Raw genomic sequence first — 22,601 nt, 5'->3', positions numbered from 1 at the left:
TGGAATTCCTGGTGATGTGGTATCTGACAGAGGATTACAGCTTAGGTCAAAACTTTGGAAAAGCTCTTGCACAGCTTCATGTGTAACAGTTAATTTGTCCTCTGCTTTTCATCCTCAGTCTAATGGTCAGACTGAGAGGACCAATCAAACTTTGGAGCAGTACCTTTAATGTTTTATCAGTTATCTTCAGGATGATTGGGTAGATTATCTTCCTACAGCAGAGACTGCTTATAACCATTCTAAACATAGCTCCACTTCTCAAAGTCCTTTTTACCTAAACACAAGGTATCATCCAGTTTTTATTCCTGATCTTCATATCTCAACTCCAAATTCTTTTGTTACCAACAGATTACCTAGATTGCAGGAAATTCAGAATAAATTGATCAGGACATTGAGGGAGGCTCAGGAATGTTACAAGAAGGCTGCTGATAGACAATGCAGATCCCTTCCTACCTTTCATGCGGGTGACAAAGGTAATCAACCAAAAATTTGAAGGTCCATGTTTCACCTGCAAAGTTGGGCCGAAAGTTTGTGGGACTTTTCCAGATATCTGCTTAAATCAATCATCAGTCATATTTTGCTTAAAACTTCCAGACAGTATGAAGATTTACCCTGTTTTTCACATCACTACTCAAACCATTTAGTTAAAATCCTTTTTCTGGAAGACTTCTTCCATCTCCTGCACCTGTTGAGGTTCAGGGTAAAGAAGAATTTGTGGTGGAGAAAATTCTTGATCCCAGGATATTTAGGAACAAATTACAATATCTGGTAAAATGAGAAGGATAGCTCCTAGAATAACAAAAAAAATTCCACCAGAGGTTTTCTCACAAACCTAGCCCTAAATTGTCCAGGGAGGAGGGGAGTACTGTCAGGACCTGGACTTGAACCTGGGACCTCTGCTGTGTCTGGCAATGATCCTTCTCGCTGAGCTACCTGGGTTGTCAGACAGCACCCTCTCTGATTCAGTAGATAACCTTGTCTTGTGCCTTGACTTCTGCTGAACCTTGAACTCTTTGCTCCTCCCATGGACTTCCTGATTTAAGCCATATCTCTGCACTTCCTGTTTGCCAGATTATTGTGCTCTCTCCAGCCAGTATCTCGCTTTTGTCTTTCCTGCTGCCATCCATATCTTTACTACAACTCGTTACTGACCCTTGGCTTGTTCCTTGACTACGCTTCAGCTTGATCCCAACCTGCAACTACTTGTTACTAACCTTTGGCTTGTTTACTGACTATGCTTCTATTTGATCCTTACTTGTTATATCTGCTGGACCCGGCTTGCTTACCTTCTGGTGGGGCAATCCTAAGGACCGTGACCTGGTACTAACACACAGATAAACCCATCTCCACCATCAGGAGCTCTGATGAACACTGGTTAGTGCTTAGACTCCGCCGCTCAGATGAGCCTGCATTATTTGCCAGCGTGACCTGCTTGTATACCAATCCTGCTTGTCGGCATGAGTCCCTCTACAGCTATGACTACTGGTCTCTGAGCCTGACCCCTTACCGTGACAGATACAGTGGTGAGTTCTGACTCAAATTAACTGCTAAACATATTTATATTTGCTAATAGCAAACAGCTTATCAAAAATGCATCTGGACCAAATCCTATTGTGCCATAGATAGGCTGTTCTCTCAGCAATGGCCTGATCAAATTCTTCCCAAATTATAAACCGCTAAGAAGCTCCACAACCTCTTTTCTTATTTCTGCCTACAAATATACAGTATATGACAGTGAAAATCTTCCTCCTTTGTCAGCTCGTAACAAAAAGAATTTCCAACATGTCAGAGAAATGCTGTATGCTAAACAATGCACTTGTGTGGCTCACAAGCACTCCTATTTACATTGTTGTTCACTTCTTCAAGCCAGGATAAAGCTAAAATTAGCATATCTTGCTTTTTAGTAGACCTTTCATGGCTACCAAGAGCCAAAGGCATAGTCAAATGAGATATCGGGCAAGATTATTAGACAAAATGTATTTGCAGCCACAAACGTTTAGCCAAACAGAAATAAAAAGGAAAGGGAGGGATGTTGTCTTAAAAGAAATGTATTTTCTCTCTGACTTTTGATACTTTTCAAAACAAAAAAGCAAACACAGAAATTAAGATTTGGAAAAAAAAACATAAAGTGGTTATGGATACAAGAATAAAAACAATGGAAGCACATGATAGTGACTAGGGATGAGCCGAACACCCCCCGGTTCGGTTCGCACCAGAACCCGCGAACGGACCGAAAGTTCGCACGAACGTTAGAACCCCATTGACGTCTATGGGACTCGAACGTTCGAAATCAAAAGTGCTCATTTTAAAGGCTAATTTGCATGGTATTGTCCTAAAAAGGGTTTGGGGACCCGGGTCCTACCCCAGGGGACATGTATCAATGCAAAAAAAACTTTTAAAAACGGCCGTTTTTTCGGGAGCAGTGATTTTAATGATGCTTAAAGTAAAAAAAAAAAAGTGAAATATTCCTTTAAATATCGTACCTGGGGGGTGTCTATAGTATGCCTGTAAAGTGACGCGTGTTTCCCATGTTTAGAACAGTCCCTGCACCAAATGTCATTTTTAAAGGAAAAAATCTCATTTAAAACTGCTTGCGGGTTTAATGTCATGTCGGGTCATGGCAATATGGATGAAAATCAGTGAGACAAACGGCATGGGTACCCCCCAGTCCATTACCAGGCCCTTTGGGTCTTGTATGGATATTAAGGGGAACCCCGCACCCAAATTAAAATAAGGAAAGGTGTGGGGCCACCAGGCCCTATATACTCTGAACAGCAGTATACAGGCGGTGCAAACAAGACAGGGACTGTAGGTTTGTTGTTAAGTAGAATCTGTTTGTAATTTTGAACATTTTTAACGTGTTTAGCTCCAGCCAAAAAATCTTTTCTAAGCTTTTTGGAAAACATAGGGAAGGGTTATCACCCCTGTGACATTTGTTTTGCTGTCTTTCCTCCTCTTCAGAAGATTTCACCTCACTTTTTTGTCCCAATGAAAAATGTTTTTTGAAAATTTGGGTTTTTTTGTGGAACAAGGATTGGAAAGCATCAGTGGAAAGGAGAAATTGTTTTCCCATATTAACTCTTACAGGAGAGAATTTCCCTTCCTAGGGGTAGATTTCATCTCACTTCCTGTTGTCTCCTTCCGTTTGCAAGTAGGAGTCGTTTGTAAGTTAGATGTTTGAAAGTAGGGTCCTGCCCTATATACTCAGCAGAAATTTGGGCCTTAGGTGTTGCTGTGGCCACAACACTGTAAGCCCTCACAGGGCCCTGCTGTGAAATATTAGATCAAGAATTGTAATTACATGCCCCTGTTGAACAGGAGCTGAAAAATTAGGCCTTAGGCACTGGTGCTGGTGCCACAACACTGCAACCCCTCACAGACACTCTAGTTGGAACGCAGGAACGAGCCCTGCTGCAAATTATTGCTTCAAAAATTGTAATTACACGCCCCTGTTAGACAGGGGCAGAAAAATTGGGCCTTAGGCACTGGTGCTGGTGCCACAACACTGCAACCCCTCACAGACACTCTAGTTGGAACGCAGGAACGAGCCCTGCTGCAAAGTATTGCATCAAAAATTGTAATTACACGCCCCTGTTAGACAGGGGCAGAAAAATTGGGCCTTAGGCACTGGTGCTGGTGCCACAACACTGCAACCCCTCACAGACACTCTAGTTGGAACGCAGGAACGAGCCCTGCTGCAAAGTATTGCATCAAAAATTGTAATTACACGCCCCTGTTAGACAGGGGCAGAAAAATTGGGCCCTAGGCACTGGTGCTGGTGCCACAACACTGCAACCCCTCACAGACACTCTAGTTGGAATGCAGGAACGAGCCCTGCTGCAAAGTATTACATCAAAAATTGTAATTACACGCCCCTGTTAAACAGGGGCTGAAAAATTGTGCCTTAGGCACTGGTGGTGGCGCCCAGAACCAAAAATGTTCTTACAAGCTATCAGCGTGATGATTGAGGAGGAAGAGGATAATTACTCAGGGATAGTCACTCAGCATCAGCATAGGCAGTCTTTGAAGGGATCTGAGATTTCAAAAAAAATTATTCGGTTACATCAGCATCAGGTGCTTGGTAGCTGGTGGTGATCCAAGACTCATTCATTTTTATGAAGGTCAGCCGATCGACCGAGTCGGTGGACAGACGCACCCTGTGATCGGTTACCACGCCTCCAGCAGCACTGAATGTGCGTTCCGAAAGAACGCTGGATGCAGGACAGGCCAGTAGCTCAATTGCATACTGTGCAAGCTCTGGCCAGTGATCCATCCTCAAGACCCAGTAACCCAGAGGATTTTCGGTGGGAAAGGTGTCCAAGTCTGATCTTGCCCCTAGGTATTCCTGCACCATGTAAAACAGACGCTGGCGATGGTTGCTGGAACCGATCATACCTTGGGGCTGCGGACCAAAAAATTGTCTGAACGCATCGGTCAGACGGCCACCTTCTCCACCGCTCCTTCTTTGACTGACCGAAGCCTCAGCAACACGTTGTCCAGAAACAGGAGTTTGTAACCTCCCAGTCTCTGGGAACGCGTTGCACAGACCTTTCTGCAAGGCCTCCCGAAGATGTTTCATCCTCTGCTCCCTCTGCGATGGCAAGATAAGGTCCGCAACCTTACCCTTGTAACGTGGATCAAGGAGGGTTGCCAGCCAGTATTGGTCCTTCTCCTTGATACCACGAATACGAGGATCCTTACGCAGGCTTTGCAGGATCAGGGAGGCCATGCAGCGTAGGTTTGCTGAGGCATTCGGTCCGGAGTCCTCTGGGTCACTAAGAACGACATGGTCCGCAGCCACCTCCTCCCAGCCACGTACAAGTCCATGTGTTTCTTGGGACTGATCCCTTAAAGACTGCTGCTGATGCTGAGTGCCAGGCTCCACCTCCATACTGACACAATCTTCCTCCTCCTCCTCTTCCTCCTCGTCCTCTTCCTGTGTGATCGGCGGGCACGCAGGAACACTGTCTGGATAAAGGGGGCCTTGAGAGCTAAGGAAGTCCTCCTCTTCCTGCCTCTGTTCTGCCTCAAGTGCCCTGTCCATTATTCCACGCAGCGTGTGCTCCAACAGGTGGACAAGGGGGACAGTGTCACTGATGCATGCACTGTCACTGCTCACCATCCTCGTGGCCTCCTCGAATGGTGACAGGACAGTGCATGCATCCCTGATCATGGCCCACTGGCGTGGGGAAAAAAAACCAAGCTCCCCTGACCCTGTCCTGGTGCCATAGTCGCACAGGTACTCATTGATGGCCCTCTGCTGCGTGTGCAGCCGCTGCAGCATGGCCAACGTTGAGTTCCACCTGGTGGGCATGTCACAGATTAGGCGGTTCTTGGGCAGGTTAAACTCCTTTTGGAGGTCCGTCAGCCGAGCACTGGCATTATATGACCGGCGGAAATGCACACAGACTTTCCTGGCCTGCCTCAGGACATCCTGTAAGCCCGGGTACCTGCCCAAGAACCGCTGCACCACCAAGTTAAGGACGTGAGCCAAACAGGGCACATGGGTCATTTGTCCCTGTCGGAGGGCAGAGAGGAGGTTGGTGCCATTGTCGCAAACCACCATTCCTGCCTTAAGTTGGCGTGGCGTCAACCACCTCTGAACCTGCCCCTGCAGAGCTGACAGAACCTCTGCCCCAGTGTGGCTCCTGTCCCCCAAGCACACCAGCTCAAGCACCGCATGGCATCTTTTGGCCTGCGTACTTGCGTAGCCCCTTGAACGCCTACGGAGCACCGCTGGTTCCGAGGAAGAGGCCATGGAGGAAGAAGAAGAGGAGGGGGTGGAGGAGAGAGGTGTGTCACAATCAGCATTTTGGAGGCGTGGTGGCAGAACAACCTCCAACACTACTGCACCTTGTCCTGCATCCTTCCCAGCTGCCAGCAGAGTCACCCAATGCGCCGTGAAACTTAGGTAACGTCCCTGTCCATGCCTGCTGGACCATGAGTCAGCGGTAATATGCACCTTACCGCTGACCGCCCTGTCCAGCGAGGCATGGACATTGCCTTCCACATGCCGGTAGAGAGCCGGAATCGCCTTCCGTGAGAAAAAGTGGCGTTTGGGTACCTGCCACTGAGGAACCGCACATTCCACAAACTCACGGAAGGGGGCAGAGTCTACCAACTGAAAAGGCAGCAGTTGAAGTGCTAGCAATTTTGCCAAGCTAGCATTCAACCGCTGGGCATGTGGATGGCTGGGAGCAAACTTCTTTCGGCGGTGCAGCAGCTGGGGCAGGGAAATTTGCCTGGTACAATCTGACGTCGGTGTACCAAAAGCAGATTGCCCACAAGTACTTGGCTGTGACACACCTAATTCTACACCTTCATTCCTCTCACTGCAGGTCTCAGAGAGGACTGAAGGTCTAGTGGGGTTGGAAATCTCAGCTGATGAGGAGCAAGGAGAGATCCTCTTTGTTCTTTGGTGTGGGTCTTTTAGATACGCTTGCCAACGAACTGCATGGCAGGTCAACATATGTCTGGTCAAGCATGTGGTACCCAAGCGGGAGATATTTTGGCCACGCGAGATACGCTTGAGACATATGTTGCAAATAGCAGCGGTGCGATCTGATGCACTCGTCTCAAAAAAGGCCCACACCAAAGAACTTTTTGAATAACGCGCAGAGACTGCAGCGCCCTGCACATGTGGAGCTTTGGGGTGTGATGCAGTCAATGTGTTGCCCTTAGGCTGGCCCCTGGAGGGCATCCTGCCTCGTTGGTGATGTGCTGCCGCCTCCTCCTCCTCCTCCTCCTCCTCCTCCTCCTCCTCCTCCTCTCTCCTATCAGGCACCCACGTTGAGTCAGTGACCTCATCATCCCCTCCCTCCTCATCACTGGAGCAAACCTGGCAGTATGCTGCAGCAGGGGGAGCATGACTGCCAGATTGCTGTCCTTCTTGGGCACCCCCTCTGTCCGCGCTCATGTTACTGCCTTCATCGAGCTCAGTATCGTCATCAGAGCCTTCCAAACGCTGGGCATCCTCCTGGAGCATGTACCCAACACTGTGGTCAAACAGTTCGAGGGAATCCTCATGAGGACATGGTGGAGCTAGGGAAGGAGTCACTGATGACATTGAGCTGAGGGAAGAGGCCGCTGCTTTGCCAGACAAAGCACCCTGGGCATGGGTGAGAGAGGATGAGGAGGATGAGGACGGCTTGGTCATCCACTCGACCAAGTCTTCCGCATGTTGCGGCTCAACATGGCCAGCTGCCGAAAAAAAGGCCAAGCGTGTCCCATGGCCACGTGCTGATGAGGATGCACCGTCTCCACGACCAGCACTAGACACAGAGCCTGCTTGCCCTCTCTTATTGGCTTGTGACTGTCTGCCTCTCCTTCTTGGCCTTCCAGACATACTAATGGCCTGTAGCTGCACTAAGCTGGGATAGAACACCTGTAATTTTCTTCAAGTAGCTTTATATACTGTAACCAGACAAGCCTGCCTGTCAGTAGGAAGATAACAGGAACGGATCTAGCTGAACACTGTGAGCAGGACGCACTGTACTAAATGTAAATAGTCTAGCTGCCTGACCGTGGTACTAATAGGATCAAATAGAACACCTGTAATTTTCTTCAGGTAGCTTTATATACTGTAACCAGACAAGCCTGCCGGTCAGTAGGAATTTAACAGGAACGGATCTAGCTGAACACTGTGAGCAGGACGCACTGCACTAAATGTAAATAGCAGGAACGGATCTAGCTGAACACTGTGAGCAGGACGCACTGCACTAAATGTAAATAGTCTAGAAGATAACAGGAACGGATCTAGCTGAACACTGTGAGCAGGACGCACTGCATTAAATGTAAATAGTCTAGATAGAAGATAACAGGAACGGATCTAGCTAAACTGAATACAGTGTATATATATATATGCAACACCTGGGATGCATATATATACACAATACACTGTAAGTGCAGCTAACTGACTGACTGTTCTGCCTAATCTATCTAACTCAAATCAAATGACACTGTCTCTCTCTCTCTCTATCTCTCAGCACACCGGAACACACACTACACAGGGCCGCCGTGCAGGCGGCCTTATATAGTGTGGGGTGTGTACTAAATGCCCTGAGCCGTAATTGGCCAAAGCCACCCTGGCTTTGGCCAATTACAGCTCTCTCTACTGACAGCGCTGTGATTGGCCAAGCATGCGGGTCATAGTGCATGCTTGGCCAATCATCAGCCAGCAATGCACTGCGATGCCGCAGTGAATTATGGGCCGTGACGCGCCACACGAATTTAGCGCGAACGGCCCATAACGTTCGCAATTCGGCGAACGATCGAACAGCCGATGTTCGAGTCGAACATGGGTTCGACTCGAACACGAAGCTCATCCCTAATAGTGACCTCTACAGGCTGACGTATGACACTGGCCATAGACAGGTTTATATTTCACCTAACCCAACAAATCTCAGAATGTTTTGGTGTTCTCCAAAGACTTGAAGAGAACTTCATAAGGAAAGCAAAGCATTCCTTCCAACTGAAGTATTTTCTTTTTTCTTTTTTTCATCACGTAATTTTCTGGATGAGTAAAATGTTTACACTGTCCTCAGAATTTTGAATGTCTGGAATATAAGAGGCACTTGACTAACCTAGTTTATTAGAGACAGTTGAATTGATTTTAGGCTTTTCAGAATGCATGATTTCAACCTTCACTTTGTTGTGTACATGTTATATTCTTAAATACTTCAACCCCATAAACGCTGAGGTTCTTGGAATAAAAGATTGAATCTTAAGTAAAGTTAATAGAAATTAAAATGTAGCCTGTCTATGGCCAGAATGATGTATATCTTCATGGAAACTAAATTTAATCTAAATGTAATCCTGTAACAAGAAATTATATACAGCCATCCCTTAATACGAAATATATACCATACAAAGATATTAGTAAACAGATTTTTTTTTGTTGGGGGGGGGGGGGTTATGGTCCTTTTAAAGCCATATTCATAAAAGCCTTAAGTATTAACATGGGTAAAATCTAAAGTTTTATTGTATAGGTATATAAAATAAAAAAAAATAAAAATCTTCTTGATTATAAAGACCTATATTCATTTTGTTAACATTAGTTAATTGGTAAGGAATAAAAGTACACACATTTAAATTTAGACGTAGCCTTATAAAATGTTTAATATTAGAATAAACTTTTTTATATTTTGTGTCAGTGCTAGAAAAAAAAATAAAAATGTAAATGTAAATTATAAAATGTATATTATATATTAGAGTAAAAAAAACTTTCATGAATAAGGCTGTTAATGTTGAATTCTAACATTGATTGCAGGACACCACCCTATGTTTTGTACCTGTGACAAAGTTGATTTGCAAGAGAGTCTTGACATTCTCTAAAATAAAACAAAAAAGAAAATAATTCTTAGTTAATTTAAAACAGAGAATATGCAGAATGTAATCCATCTTATATGAACTGCACTTGTATGGCACTGTTCTTAAGTGTTGAACTGAAACCTGACAGTTATTGTGCCACTGACAAATACTTGGAGTCTATTTATAAAGCAGAGAAAATGATTTTAACAAACATTTGTTGGGGAGAACCAATCACTTCCACTTAAAATGTATGGCCCGGGATGGTTATCCATCAGAGAATGTTTCTGAAAGTCTCATACTCCATTTTGAAAATAGACTCATTGAACGCCTTCACCTTTAAAGTAATTTCTCTCCTTAAAGCAAAACTGGTATGTGAGATTATACAGGCAGCCCTTACTAAACTATTTGAACATACTATATATGTGAATAGATAGTTTTTGCACTTAGTGTATGTTTGGATTGCGCACACTGAATGTTTGAATACAAGAAACGGAAATAACTATTTATATAAACAGGTGTGCTTTGTATATTCTAACCTATGTGTGTACAAAATAATAAATAAATCAATACCATAGGAAAAAAATCATATTTTATAACAATCAATATTAAATTGTGCAAATACCTAAAAAGTGCTAGTGCATATATAAACCATAAATAAACCACAGGTGCTGGTGCATTTTTAAACCATTAATAAATCAATCAGTAAATAAATATGCAAATTGATATCAAAATCACTACATCAAAGTAACCAATAAATATACACTTGTACACACATAGGCTAGTATATAGGAAGTGCACCTTTTTATATAAATATTTGAACATACTAGCTGTCATGCAAGAAATGCTGATCATTGTGTTCAAGTCACTGACTCAGAACATGTAAGCGACAAGTAAGTTCAAAACTGTCTTTCTACATGCTTATTCTGGTCAGTACTTGGACTAAAGTCAGAGAATTGGCATGACAACCTAGACAACTAGGATTTTCAGAAGGTCAAGATTGGCAGCCTGAATTCCCTCATGATGTCAACTCCATTCCAGTATATAAAAGTATATAAAAGCCAAGCTAAGCAAACCTTTAATTTACCAACCTTGAAATCATAGAGAAGCCAAGGCACAGTTTAGTGGCTTACATCCTGAGAAGTTTTCTGTCTATGTGCTCCTATATCCAGTCAACATTCTGATAAACAGCACAACTTGCATAGAGAAACATAGACCCTCTACTGCATTATGGAAGTCCACACAATGGACTTATATGACATACCGGTCTAATCGATGATTAAAGGGGTTGTAGACCCTTGTGTTTTTTCACCTTAATGCATCCTATGCATTAAGGTGAAAAAACTTCTGGCAGTGACCGGCCCCCCAGCCCCCCCATTTTAGTTACCTGAGCCCCGTAATTCCCTTGGCGGAGATGCGCTCTCCCTCTCTGCGTGGGGTCCTGCCTGCTGTCAATCAAGTCCAATGACACGGGTGCTGGGGGACAGGGCCGAGTCAGGCATTCGTGTCTATGGACACAAATGCTGGACTCGGTAGCACCCACACGGTAACCCCCCTGGGCGAGCACTTCTCCTAGGGGGTTATCTGATGCGAGGAGGAGCTACGAGAGCCACCGAGGGACCCCAGAAGAGGAGGATCAGGGCCACTCTGTGCAAAACGAGCTGCACAGTGGAGGTAAGTATAACATGTTTGTTATTTAAAAAAAAAAAACAGGAAGGTTTACAATCACTTTAAGCCCAATGTGAGTGAAAAATGTCAGAGGGGCATGACTGATGGGCAGGGATTTGAGCTGAAGCCTATCTTTCATTTACCCTACACTAGAGTTGAATACAGTGCGCAGTGGTGTCTGTGTGCCAAATAATATATCTTTAAACGAGATGTGCTCTATATCTGCCGGCACCTGAATACAGAGTGTAAACCTGAGAGACTGATACTTCAGGCTTGGAGAGGCACCAATCTCTTATGGTATTTGTGAACACAATGGTCTTATTTTGTTAATTACTTCACATGTGTATGACTGATAAAGCACACCTGTTTGTTTTAACTTTAACACGTGGTCCTATTTTGTTAAATTTTGCTTGATTTTACCTAATGTGTGTATAAAAGAGTGAAATAGAAAGTTGTAAAGCTAAAGGCAAACTATGGGCTAAAAAAAAAAAAAAAAAATATCATATATGATGCAGTCTGTCAATAGCATTGACTCAATAATTATGTTTTTTTTTCTGGTTCCCCTTGAAACATACTTGTTGATTCTGCCAATAAAGCTGTATTTTTTTCCATTTCCTTTATTTCTATTTTTTAAATTGTTATTTCTACAGAAAAGGCTGCTTTCAGGTTATGATACTTTGCCAGTTTACAGAAAATTGTGTTTAGTAGTTTTCTTCTTTACATCTTACAACCAGAGAAAATTAGCTTGATGTACATTGTTAGAGATGAATCCTAGACAAATTGCTATTTATTCATATACCTGTACCGTTTTTATTTGCCCAAATATGCATACTGTTAAGCTACAGTTGTTATCACAACATACTGTATAGCCATTAGGTGACCCCCACCATTCGTATAATCCAGCTCTTCAGCTTACATGTTTTCTTAGACCCTAGCCTGTTCACTGGGCTAAAAATTAATACAATTTTTATTTTATGAAGTCCTTCCTGTACTTTTCCTCAATAAAAGCCTACCAAGTTCCCCCTCAGCTCCATCTCCTCTGTGACTCAAATAATTTAGCAAATACGGGGATTGTCATATTTGGATAATGTCATCATCTGAATACAAACAGCTGAATGAGGTCAGTGATAGAGTCCTGTATTAGAAGCTGTTTCATGCATGACAGGTTCCCCACACACACATGCCCTACTCTGAGCACTGGTATCTCCCTGTATGCAAGATCAGAGCTGGTCTTAATTACCAGCAGTTTCCTAATCTGTGAATTGGTGGTAATTCTTTAAGAATATGTCCCTTTCATAGCAAAAGGTTCTTAAAGTTTCTGTAGTTAGGACTACCTGAATTTGGCACACAAGTTGGTAATGCTGCTGAAACTGGCACAAATGCTTGCCTGAATTAGGAAACTACTAAAGGAAACTACTACTAGAAAATAGTCATAAATGCATCATTAAATTCCCCCAGTGTGTTTGTTAATATTTGACTGTCATGTTCCTTTAATGTTATAATTCACTTTTCCCGAGTGCATCTGTGTTCTTTTCAAGCATCCAATCAAGTGAAAAAGTTATATTTTTTCATATGCCTTGATGATTAGATAAAACATTTTCAATGTGCTTCATCTCATTCTATCTCAGCTTAAACTTTTGTAAATCATGTCTTTAGGTTTAGGAGTTACAATCCTGTTAGTTCATCAATCTGATTACAATATAATACATTTTATATGTATTGTATATGATGCAAGAGTTTTCCACCTGAGCAAGGACCTTGCAATGTTTATTTGCATCTTTTCAATCCAAATGGAATGGAATTTTTTTTTCATATACTGTATGTTTTGTTAGGCTATATACAAGGTAGTTCGGCTGTGTATCCAAGAGCTCTAAAGAGCTCAATGAATCAATTTGGAAATGTTAAAGCATGCACTGGTAATCTAAGGGGATATGTTTATGTTTTTTCTAGCATAAATACAGCTGTGTTGGTAGTCATTGGTTCAAGCTGTAATCATATTGCAGAAGTTTTATAGCAGAGAGGGATGCCATATCTATCTATCTATCTATCTATCTATCTATCTATCTATCTATCTATCTATCTATCTATCTATCTATCTATCTATCTATCTATCTATCTATCTATCTATCTATCTATCTATCTATCTATCTATCTATCTATCTATCTATCTATCTATCTATCTATCTATCTAATCTGAAGGGTTGCTAAGCATTGCACAATGCAGGGTTCTAACATACAGTCTGTGTAAGCTGCCTGCTTGTACCTCATAGGAGCAGCCAGTTACACCCTGACAGGAAGACTCAATGCATTGTGAATGAATTACATAGCTGGGCGTGCAGGGCCCCACATGTCTGTGTTTTTTAAAAATTGTCAAAATGGGGGATCGGGAGGGGGGGAGGCTAGTGCATCTGTAACATGTTACATGAATATGTACGTAACACGTTACAAAAGGTGAACTTATCCTTTAACGGATGCTGCCATTTTTATATCAATAAAAGTCCTTTCCCTGGCTTCCTAAAAAAGTGCTCCTTGACTCAGTTTGGCATTACTAGCTCTTGAAATCTTAATTTTTATGGTTGACCTTCCTTAAATTACACAGTAAGATGGCATATTTTTTCCCAGGACACTAATTTCCTCCCCTTTGGCTCAATTTAAATATGATTTATTATAAATGTAAGAACGAAGAATGGATGATCTGTGTTGAAAATGTTTATACATCCTTTTTGTAAAAAATTGACATTTGTTGATACTTGGATTACACTCAACCCTTTATTCCCATAAGACTTAATTAAACTTCCAGACTGGCAGTTCTAAGTTGTCATGGAGCACAGGACATAAAAAAATGTAGTTTTCTCCTTCATAGATATTAAGAAACAAATAATGAGATTCTCATTCCTTTTTGAGTCAGGCTTAACATTCTTAATTGTCTAAATATGCTCAAGGCCATATCTATATAAGTATAGAACAGTAAACTAAATAAAATCACATATCCAGGTTTTATATTTGCATTTTAAAGCTTCTTCACCTGAATTACCCACTAGCTTCTTATACTGTATGTCATGGGGTCTCTGGTGGCAAGATATCCTCTCAATAGTTTGTGTATCTGTCTTCCTCTAGATGTCAAAGTGGTGACAATCAACTCCCATTCATGTCCCCTGCAAACATGCTCTCTGATTCCTGCTGCTCTCCCCCTACCTGTACAGAACCAGCAGAGACAGAAGGTTGTGGAAGGGGCACAAAGTGGAACATGCAGTGGTGAACAGGATCTGATCTGCTCAGAATGGCAAGTGGAGGGTTAGTTAATATGTTCAAGATAGTTCCTTCAATTTTCTGAATGAACACAAGTGCTCAATACTGAACACTTCAGTGTTCATTTATAACTCAATAGATAGTAAACATGAATGATATGCTTACTATTTCTTCAGTTTGAGAATTAACAAGAAAGCGCACCACACTGAGCTTTGTGTTCTCAATCTCTTTCTTTATCTCAAAACTGAACAGACTGTGATATTGCTTCAAAGTTCCCACAGTACAAAAAAAATAAAATAATAAACAAAAACAGAAATATAATACCCCCCCCCCCCACACACACACACATAAATTACACAAACATAGCATACACATGCACTACATACTGAACTACATCCATGAACTACATACATTGTGGTAATCCAAAACATATGGTGGACAAAACACCCATGTGCCTCCCGAATGCATAGTAATGAATGGGTTAAGTAATTAAATTAAATTTAAACTATTTATTAAGCTATAGCACTTAACCCATGCCCATTCTTCACGTATATCCTTGTCTGCAAATTACTTTTACAAATTACTGTATAGGTAGATTGCATTTCACCCCAAACTTAAGCTGAAGATACAGTTAAATGCAGATTAAGAAACTACCATGCTGATGCTAATATTAAACAAACCCACTTTCACTCAAACACAAGAGAACAAAACCCTAAAAGAACGCTGAGACACAATGAGATATAGTTATAGTTACTTGGAAATTAAAGGCGAATTTCTACCTAAAACACATTTCTTGTGAAAAAAAAACAAAACACATTTTTACTTGTTTTTGTATTTTGTCAATTCTGTGTCATCTTAGAGTAAAATTAACATTTTGATATTCTGTAATACACAAATAGTAATGAAACAGACTTAGTGGGAACAAGAAAAACATATGAAAAAAAATACTATAGGATATAGGAAATAAGTGAGGGTAATACTAGGGGGTGTGATTGTGTCCCCCCCCCTTTTTTTTCCTTGTTTTGTCCCATCGCAGGGGGGGGGCTGGGTGGCGTGGGATGATGGAATACCTCTAACACAATGGAATACCTCTAATATGATGGAGTATATTATGAGATGGCTCCATAGTTATGTTGATTGTGCTCTATGTTCTGTTTATTATGAATGTTTTGTATACACTTGTATATATTTATATGGGATTGAATTGAATAGAAATGGAATGTTTTTATGTTTTATTAAAAATGTAATAAAAATAATTGAAAAGGAAAAAAATAGAAATAATGCTATTAATGATGTAGCAAGTAATCAAGCTTGACAGAAGATTTGTGTCATGATTTATGGTCATTAACATATATACTTACATCACTTTCATGACCCTCCCGAAGATTATATGTAAGATCTTGCTGAATGTCTTCTACAAATTTATGTGCATATTCTGGATAAAAGTCCAGAACTTCATAAAGGCCTTTGAGAATAATACACTGTAGATCACAGTAGGTCAAGGCTTTCACATCCGCATTGGTTTTTATTACTTGATCTTTAATTGATAAAGTTGCTCCAATTAAATCTCCTTTACCTGTAAGTATAAAAAGCCACATCAACAAAATACTGCACTGGCAGAGTGTCATAGCAAGACTTGTATTGTAGATATCTATTTATGGATTATTTTTACTTCTAGTTCAGAGGCTCTTTGGCTTTATTTGTACTGGAATATTACCTGCAGCTAAAATATAGTGAAGCTCATAACCAATAGAGTTTAGAGAACATTTCTGTTACTTTTTTACCTTGATTAGGTAATTAAAGCAAACCTGTATTTTGTTCATACTAGGCAAATAACAAGTTTACTTCAGAGAAGGGGCCTAACTCACTCAGTATTTTCCTTTTGCTTATCCTTCCTGTGATGTTCTGTCATGCCACAAAATTGTTCAGAAATTCTAGAAAAAGGGGGAACACATTACTTTCCACAGACGTTTTCACAATGTGGTGTTCGGTTACTGAACAACCAATCATCAGACTTGAACACTGTCACATGGAAGCTTTTGGCAGCACTTGTCCCTGTGACTCCTGGCCTGCTTAGAGAAAGTGAGTATTGACTGGTCAGGGCCTCTCCTCTACAACAAACCTATTACTTTGCCTTGTATTTATACAGGTCAATTTCCAGTAAAGCAGGGCACAGCTAAATTCACTCTTTTGACATTCAATGATTGTATGTGATTTTATCTCTTCTACAGTGGCAAAAGCAATATTTTAAGGTCATAAGATACTGCATAGATAATTGGTAAGAATGAGGGGAAGCTCTGCTGATTTTATCATCCAATCATGTGCAAGCTAAAATGCTGTTTTTTATTTTCCTTGCATGTCCCCCTTGGATCTCCAGCGACTGCCCTTCCAATTGCACTTTCAGTGCAATTTCAATTACACTTTGCACTTGTAGTTTGCAAAGTGGATTTGCCTTTAGTAAATAACTCCCTATATCTCATAATGGCAATTTCTGGCAAAAACCGTACAATGCTTAGCATTATGCTGCTGGTCTTGGACAAAAATGCATAATTTGTAATTTTACCAAACCTTGTCTTCAGAAATAACTGTAAAATAACAGTTTTGTTGCTTATAGTTCTGTTTTTGCTTTACTTTTTGTCTCTAGTTGTTGCTATTGAAGTAGTTGTGTACATAAGAAATGATCACATTAAGTATTTTTTTTTGCATTTTGTTATCCTAGTTTAGCCTGGAGGATGTATACTACAGAGTTGTCAACATTGAGAGACCTCCGGTACTGCTTGGGGTGCTTTCCACCTACTGTAGTTACATTGTGGGCAGAGAATAATGTACATGCTCCCTGCCCCAACTCTCAGTGTAATGTTCAGTAGCCTATCAAAAAGATAGGGTGCTGTCAGATGGACAAGTAGTTATGAAATACGTAAACCATTAACCACTTTAGGAGGCCTAGATGTACTGTTATTTATAAAGCAACTGTACCCCTACCATATTGGTGCTTTAAAAAATAAAAATGCTCTGCACATTTATAAAATACATCTATGTGGTTCACAAATGTGCAAATGTGTATTGAGCCTTGCTGGCACTGGAGTCTGAAGATGGTGAAGCATAATAAAATTATTAGGTAGTTGTAAACAATAAAAAAGGAAGAAAGCCCTGTCACATGACCTGTCAAAGCTACATGATCATCTTTCCTCAAATCACAGAGTTCTGTCCAAAAAGTGAACTCAACAGGATACAGTTATAAATTAGCCCCATGTTTTACTGTGTTATACTTACCTGCTCTGTGCAATAGGTATTGCACAGAGTTGCCCCTTACCAGCTTACCTCCTCTTCTGGAGTCCCCTGCTGGTGCTCTCCACCCCTTCTTCTTATGAGTGCTCCCTCAGCAAGCCATATGCTGAGGAGGCATCCTTGCATAGACATATAGACACACACAGTGTGGCTCGTACATGCCCCGCTGCTCCCTTGACTGACAGCAACAGGAGCCAATGGTTCCAGCTGCTCTCAGAGTCTCCTGTGAGAAGAGAAAGAGACAGCAGTGGTTCTGCAGATGGGCACGGCACTGGATCGGTGGAATAGTCAGGTAAGCGTTTAGGAATGGCATGGGGGGACACAAAGCGGAGCATTTTATTCTTTAATGCATTCTCAAAAAAACTGCTTAGGCTTTAGAACCTCTTTAACTTAATTTGCCGTGTGTGAGTTCCTGAAGCACAACCCCCCTGTGCTCAGTCTGAATATTCCCAATGGCACACAAGACTATTAATCTATGATTATAATGATAAAAATACATTAAGGAAGCATTTTAGAGAAGCTAAACTATTTCTAAGATTCCTATGTTACATATAGTGCTTTATTGTAAAAGTTACAAACTGCATGACAGATAAAAAATGACTTTCTCAGTCTTTCTAATGCAAATCAATTAACCTCCAGCAGTGATTAGGCAACCTAGATACGCATATCTACACTTTTGTCTTTAGATTTCATTTCAAATTGTAGAATTACTTATCTCATTTCACTTTTCAATGGAATTTGGATTATACAGTTAAAAATAAAGAAGCTAGGATCACATTTATTTTATATAATATATATATATATATATATATATATATATATATATATATATATATATATATATATATATAAAATAATCCACACTGAATCAGCTTGGGTTTGTTTTGTAAGAACTGTTACGTTGTACTTGATGGTTGTGTTACTTCTTTAAATTTTGTAACTACTATACGTATGATTTTTTTTGTTTGTTTACTTGCAAAATTCAAATTATAGTTTTTTTTAAAAATCTAAAATGCACAAAGTATTTGATCCAAATATCTGGTTGTAGAAGAGAATACACAAAGGAAAAACAAATGAGGAATATCCAACCTGTGTGTAATGTTTTTCCAGGCTAGGTAAAAACTGAACTTTAGGCATAAGAGCTTTCATTTCTTCAATAGCCACAGATAATATAAATTTACTTTGTGTGCATCTACTGCTTTTGCAAACCCAGTTGTTACCCTGTAAATTTAGTGAAACAATATGAATATTATGTGGATAATAGTATGGATAGCTGTTCAGGTGTTTGGACAATGCCCATTTGGTTCCCTGTTCAGCAGGAGCTGAGCATAATATATAGCAAGGTACTTCTATCGCTTATATATGACAGCTTCCTGCTGTCACTGTCTTTTAGGCAAAGGGACATCACTAATAAAAAATAATGCAGCGCTAAAAGTAACCAAAAAGTGAAAAGAAAATTTTTTGTTTGTGAACAAAAAATTATTATGGAAAATTCGTGAACTATAATGTCATAAATGATACCACAAAAAACATACCATAAGATTATTATAACCACTGAAAGATTGTGCAAAGAATTGTGCATTCAAATAATGTTATCAAACAAGCCAAAAAGTGATCATAAAAAAGTCCCATCACAATTAGTGCAATTTTAAATATATGTAAAGTTCATAAACATAAAAAAGATAATCCAAAGTCCGTGATGAAAAGATCCAATCTCCCAAGAGGTGAATACACCTAAGTGAATATGAGTCTCCTTACCGACTCAAAAGACCACAACGGTCTGACCAGGCATATGGGAGATTAGAGGTTTCCCAATAACCTATACCAGCAACTGGATCTGCGGTTAAAGCTGTATGGCTCCGGGAATAAAAACAAAAAAAGCTCCCATAGTGTAATCGTTCCAACCAATAAGAAATTTAATGAATAAAAAATGCACTTACAAACGAATCCAATAAGCAAGTATAAAGGCAATCGCAATGTAACGGCGTCTCCGCAGGCTTCCCAACTTTTCACTTTTTGGTTACTTTTAGCGCTGCATTATTTTTTATTATTAATATCTGAAGTTTGTGTCTGACTTTTTGATGCTGGCTGCTTTTGGTAATTTAGGGTCAAATCCCTGATTTTTTGTTTATTTAATTTGCTTTAGTCTGTAAGGGTTAATCCTTTATAGCTATCAATTAATTATTAGGTTTCTAGCGCAGTGTTAACCTTTGGTTTTTTTATACAAAGGGACATCACTGACATTGACCAAATATAGTCATGGCCATATTTGGTTAATGATGTCACCACTGTCCCTGCCTCTTCCCTTAAATAGCTGATGACAGCTCAGGCAGTTGTCACTTGGCTAGTGTTACTGTCAGGATCGGTCATATGTGCTGGGTCATCAGGATTTTTCTGTCAGCGAGATGTCAAGTGGTGACAGGTGGGTATTGTGATTGATAATGGATTTCCAATGAGAACATTTTTGAGATTTTTTATTTTTAAATAAAGGACTTGTCAAACATTTGGTTGTCTTTATTTCTAGGTTACAACTTTTATTTTTGTGAATGAGTAGGGGAACAACATACTCTTACTCATTTAAACAAGAGGAGGGCAGACATCTGGGGGCACACTTATTATTTAAGGGGGCTTCCAGATTCTAATAAGCCCCCAGTCTGCAGAACCCCACAGCCACCAGCCAAGGGTTGTGGGGAAGAGGCCCTTAGAACAACCCAAATCATTCATACTGTGATATGTGGGGTACTACTCAAGTGTAGTGCACCTCCAATGAGTTTATTCCAGCCAGAAATACTGTCTGGGGCTTATTGGCCCACTTTTATTGAAAGGGGAAAGTAAAAAGTTCCACACAATGAAAGGTTACCCTCACAGGAGTTTTTACCATCACGTCAAAAAATTAAAATAAACAACGTTAGCCTCTTGACTCACTCTTGCACTGCCGTTGCTCAGGCCTTAAACTTAGGCTTTTGGCATGGTTCCTCAGACTGCCTCACAGCACCCCTGTGCTTATGTGCCGCATCTGCACCTCTTGCAGCTTTCTCTGCACACTAGAAGCTCCCTACTGCTCTGGTCCTCAGGCTACGTCCTATCCTATCATTCCCAGAGGTAACACGTTTTGATCATTCTACAATTATGCTAAAATCTTAATATCAACTGCTTTATGTAAGGTATGTACAACCAAGGACTTGATTATATGAATAATATTTTCCTGACTTCAAACAACACAGATTGGTTACTTTGCAAGGGAAAGTGCAATGCGCAAGCGCATTTTCCCCAGATCTTAGTGAATGGGATGAAGCTATGATGATGTCCATCATCCAATCACATGCAAGCAAAATTGCTTTCCTCAAAATATGTTGGGTAGTCTTTGCAAAGTGAAATTTCACCACATTCACTAAGTTCTGCAGTATATTCCCTTGCACAGTGCAACTACTCTTGCAAAGTAAATAACCTATTTGCCTTTAGTAAAGATACCCCATTAAGTGCCATAAAGTTGTTTTAAGGATGATTGGGTTTAGGGTGAGCTTTTAGTTTTTTTATGTTTTCTTTATGCTCATAATTATCTATGGGTTACTAAAACACATTATTTCTACCTATGCCTGCTTTCTTTATTGACTAAGAGGCCTCATTCATACTTGCATCAGTTTACAGCATTCTTATTAACTGTCCTGGATTTGTTTGGAAGTGTATCAGAATGACAGCATAAGGCCCACTGACAGTTACATCACAAACATACATGCTCCCATTGTCTCTAAACATACTTAATCAGCCTCTGAGCCCTCCTGACACTAGCATTCATAGTAGTTCCCTCAGCAGATTAGACCATACCAGCTGATTGGAGATTCATGCAATAAACAACAGGTGTTTTGCATAGTGTATCCTAATTCATTAGATATGCACACCTCTCCATACGTTATAAAATTAATAAGAGTAGTTAGAAGTACCAGCTGATTCAAATCAGGTTTTAAGATAGTGGAGAGGAGGTGCTCTGGCTCTGCCTTGGAGCGATATTTATTTGTAACCATGGTTATCCTATGGGGCAAGGTGGCTATATAAGGGTGTGAATGGCATTGGGACACTTACCCTCTGAAGAAGCCCCATAATGGATTCAATGCATCAGTAAAGTGACGCCGATTACGTCATCACAATGTAGGATGTGGTATGCAAGACGTTATCAGTGCAGAGCGTTATACATTGTCAGTGCTGTGTGTACTATCTTTTAAAAATTTGGAGATTAATGTATTTTAAGCCTTATATGTGTATCTTTTATTTGTGTGGAAACTTCAAACACATACTACAATGAGCGCTATGAGATTCTCTCTTTCTCTTTGAGCTGGGCTGTGCATGACAAGGATTTGATGTTCTCTATCCTTTTATATCCATCAAGTACTTATGGGCTCCTGATAAGTGAAGGCTGGGGTCTTTAGGAAAGAAGATGAGCAGTTTTAGAGCACTGGGTGGAAAGTGGATGGGGTAACTGTTTTTGCTGCAGTGAGCATTATGATTTCTGTTTTCTCTTTTTTAAACGCATATATGGAGAGAAATTGGAGAGTGTAACCCTTTATGTGATCTTTTGAGCAATTTCTAGCCTCCTGTAGTTTTGGAGGTCTTCTGTGAAGGTGAGCAGGTTGGAGCACAGTATGAAAGGGTGCACATTTCTGTAAACATCAGTGAAGAGCACATGGGATATATTTTCTGAATAACATTAATATGGAAAACAGTGATTTTTGAGTGATATTTTTTTACAAATTTTTCATAGTTCATATACCGTTTGTGTACTTTATGGACACTTTGGGGTTGATTTACTAAAGGCAAAATGACTGCACATTGCAAAGTACAGTTGCACTCTGCAAGTGCAGTTGCTCCAGAGCTTAGTAAATGATCCATTCCATCATCAATCATATGCAAGCAAAAATGCCGTTTTCTATTAATTTTCCTTGCACGTAATTGGGTATTCTTTGCAAAGTGAAGCCTTACCTCATTTGTTAAGCTCTGAAGCAACATTTTGCCTTTAGTAAATCAAACCCTTTGTGAGTTTATATGGGCACAGAATGTGATTCACTGTTTATAACTAGGGATGAGACGAACACCCC

At 40.5% G+C, this 22,601-nt stretch overlaps 1 protein-coding gene across 2 annotated transcripts in view; it reads right to left on the bottom strand.

Moving 5' to 3' along the window:
- Nucleotides 1-22,601, bottom strand: part of KCNH8 (potassium voltage-gated channel subfamily H member 8) — a 1,076,212-nt gene that overhangs the window by 246,690 nt on the left and 806,921 nt on the right. The window contains exons 11-12 of one of the 2 annotated variants that reach the window (XM_073630214.1): nt 15,585-15,799; nt 9,291-9,329 (exon numbers count right to left, since the gene is read on the bottom strand). In XM_073630214.1, coding sequence (XP_073486315.1) covers nt 9,291-9,329; nt 15,585-15,799 — 254 coding nt within the window. The remainder of the gene's footprint in view (nt 1-9,290; nt 9,330-15,584; nt 15,800-22,601) is intronic. The other variant, XM_073630215.1, reaches the window with a different exon arrangement.

Source organism: Aquarana catesbeiana, linkage group LG05, assembly GCF_042186555.1.
Source record: "Aquarana catesbeiana isolate 2022-GZ linkage group LG05, ASM4218655v1, whole genome shotgun sequence".
Taxonomy (NCBI): Eukaryota; Metazoa; Chordata; class Amphibia; order Anura; family Ranidae; genus Aquarana; species Aquarana catesbeiana.
Note: the sequence above shows the minus strand (reverse complement) of the source record. Positions and strands in the feature narration are given on the sequence as shown.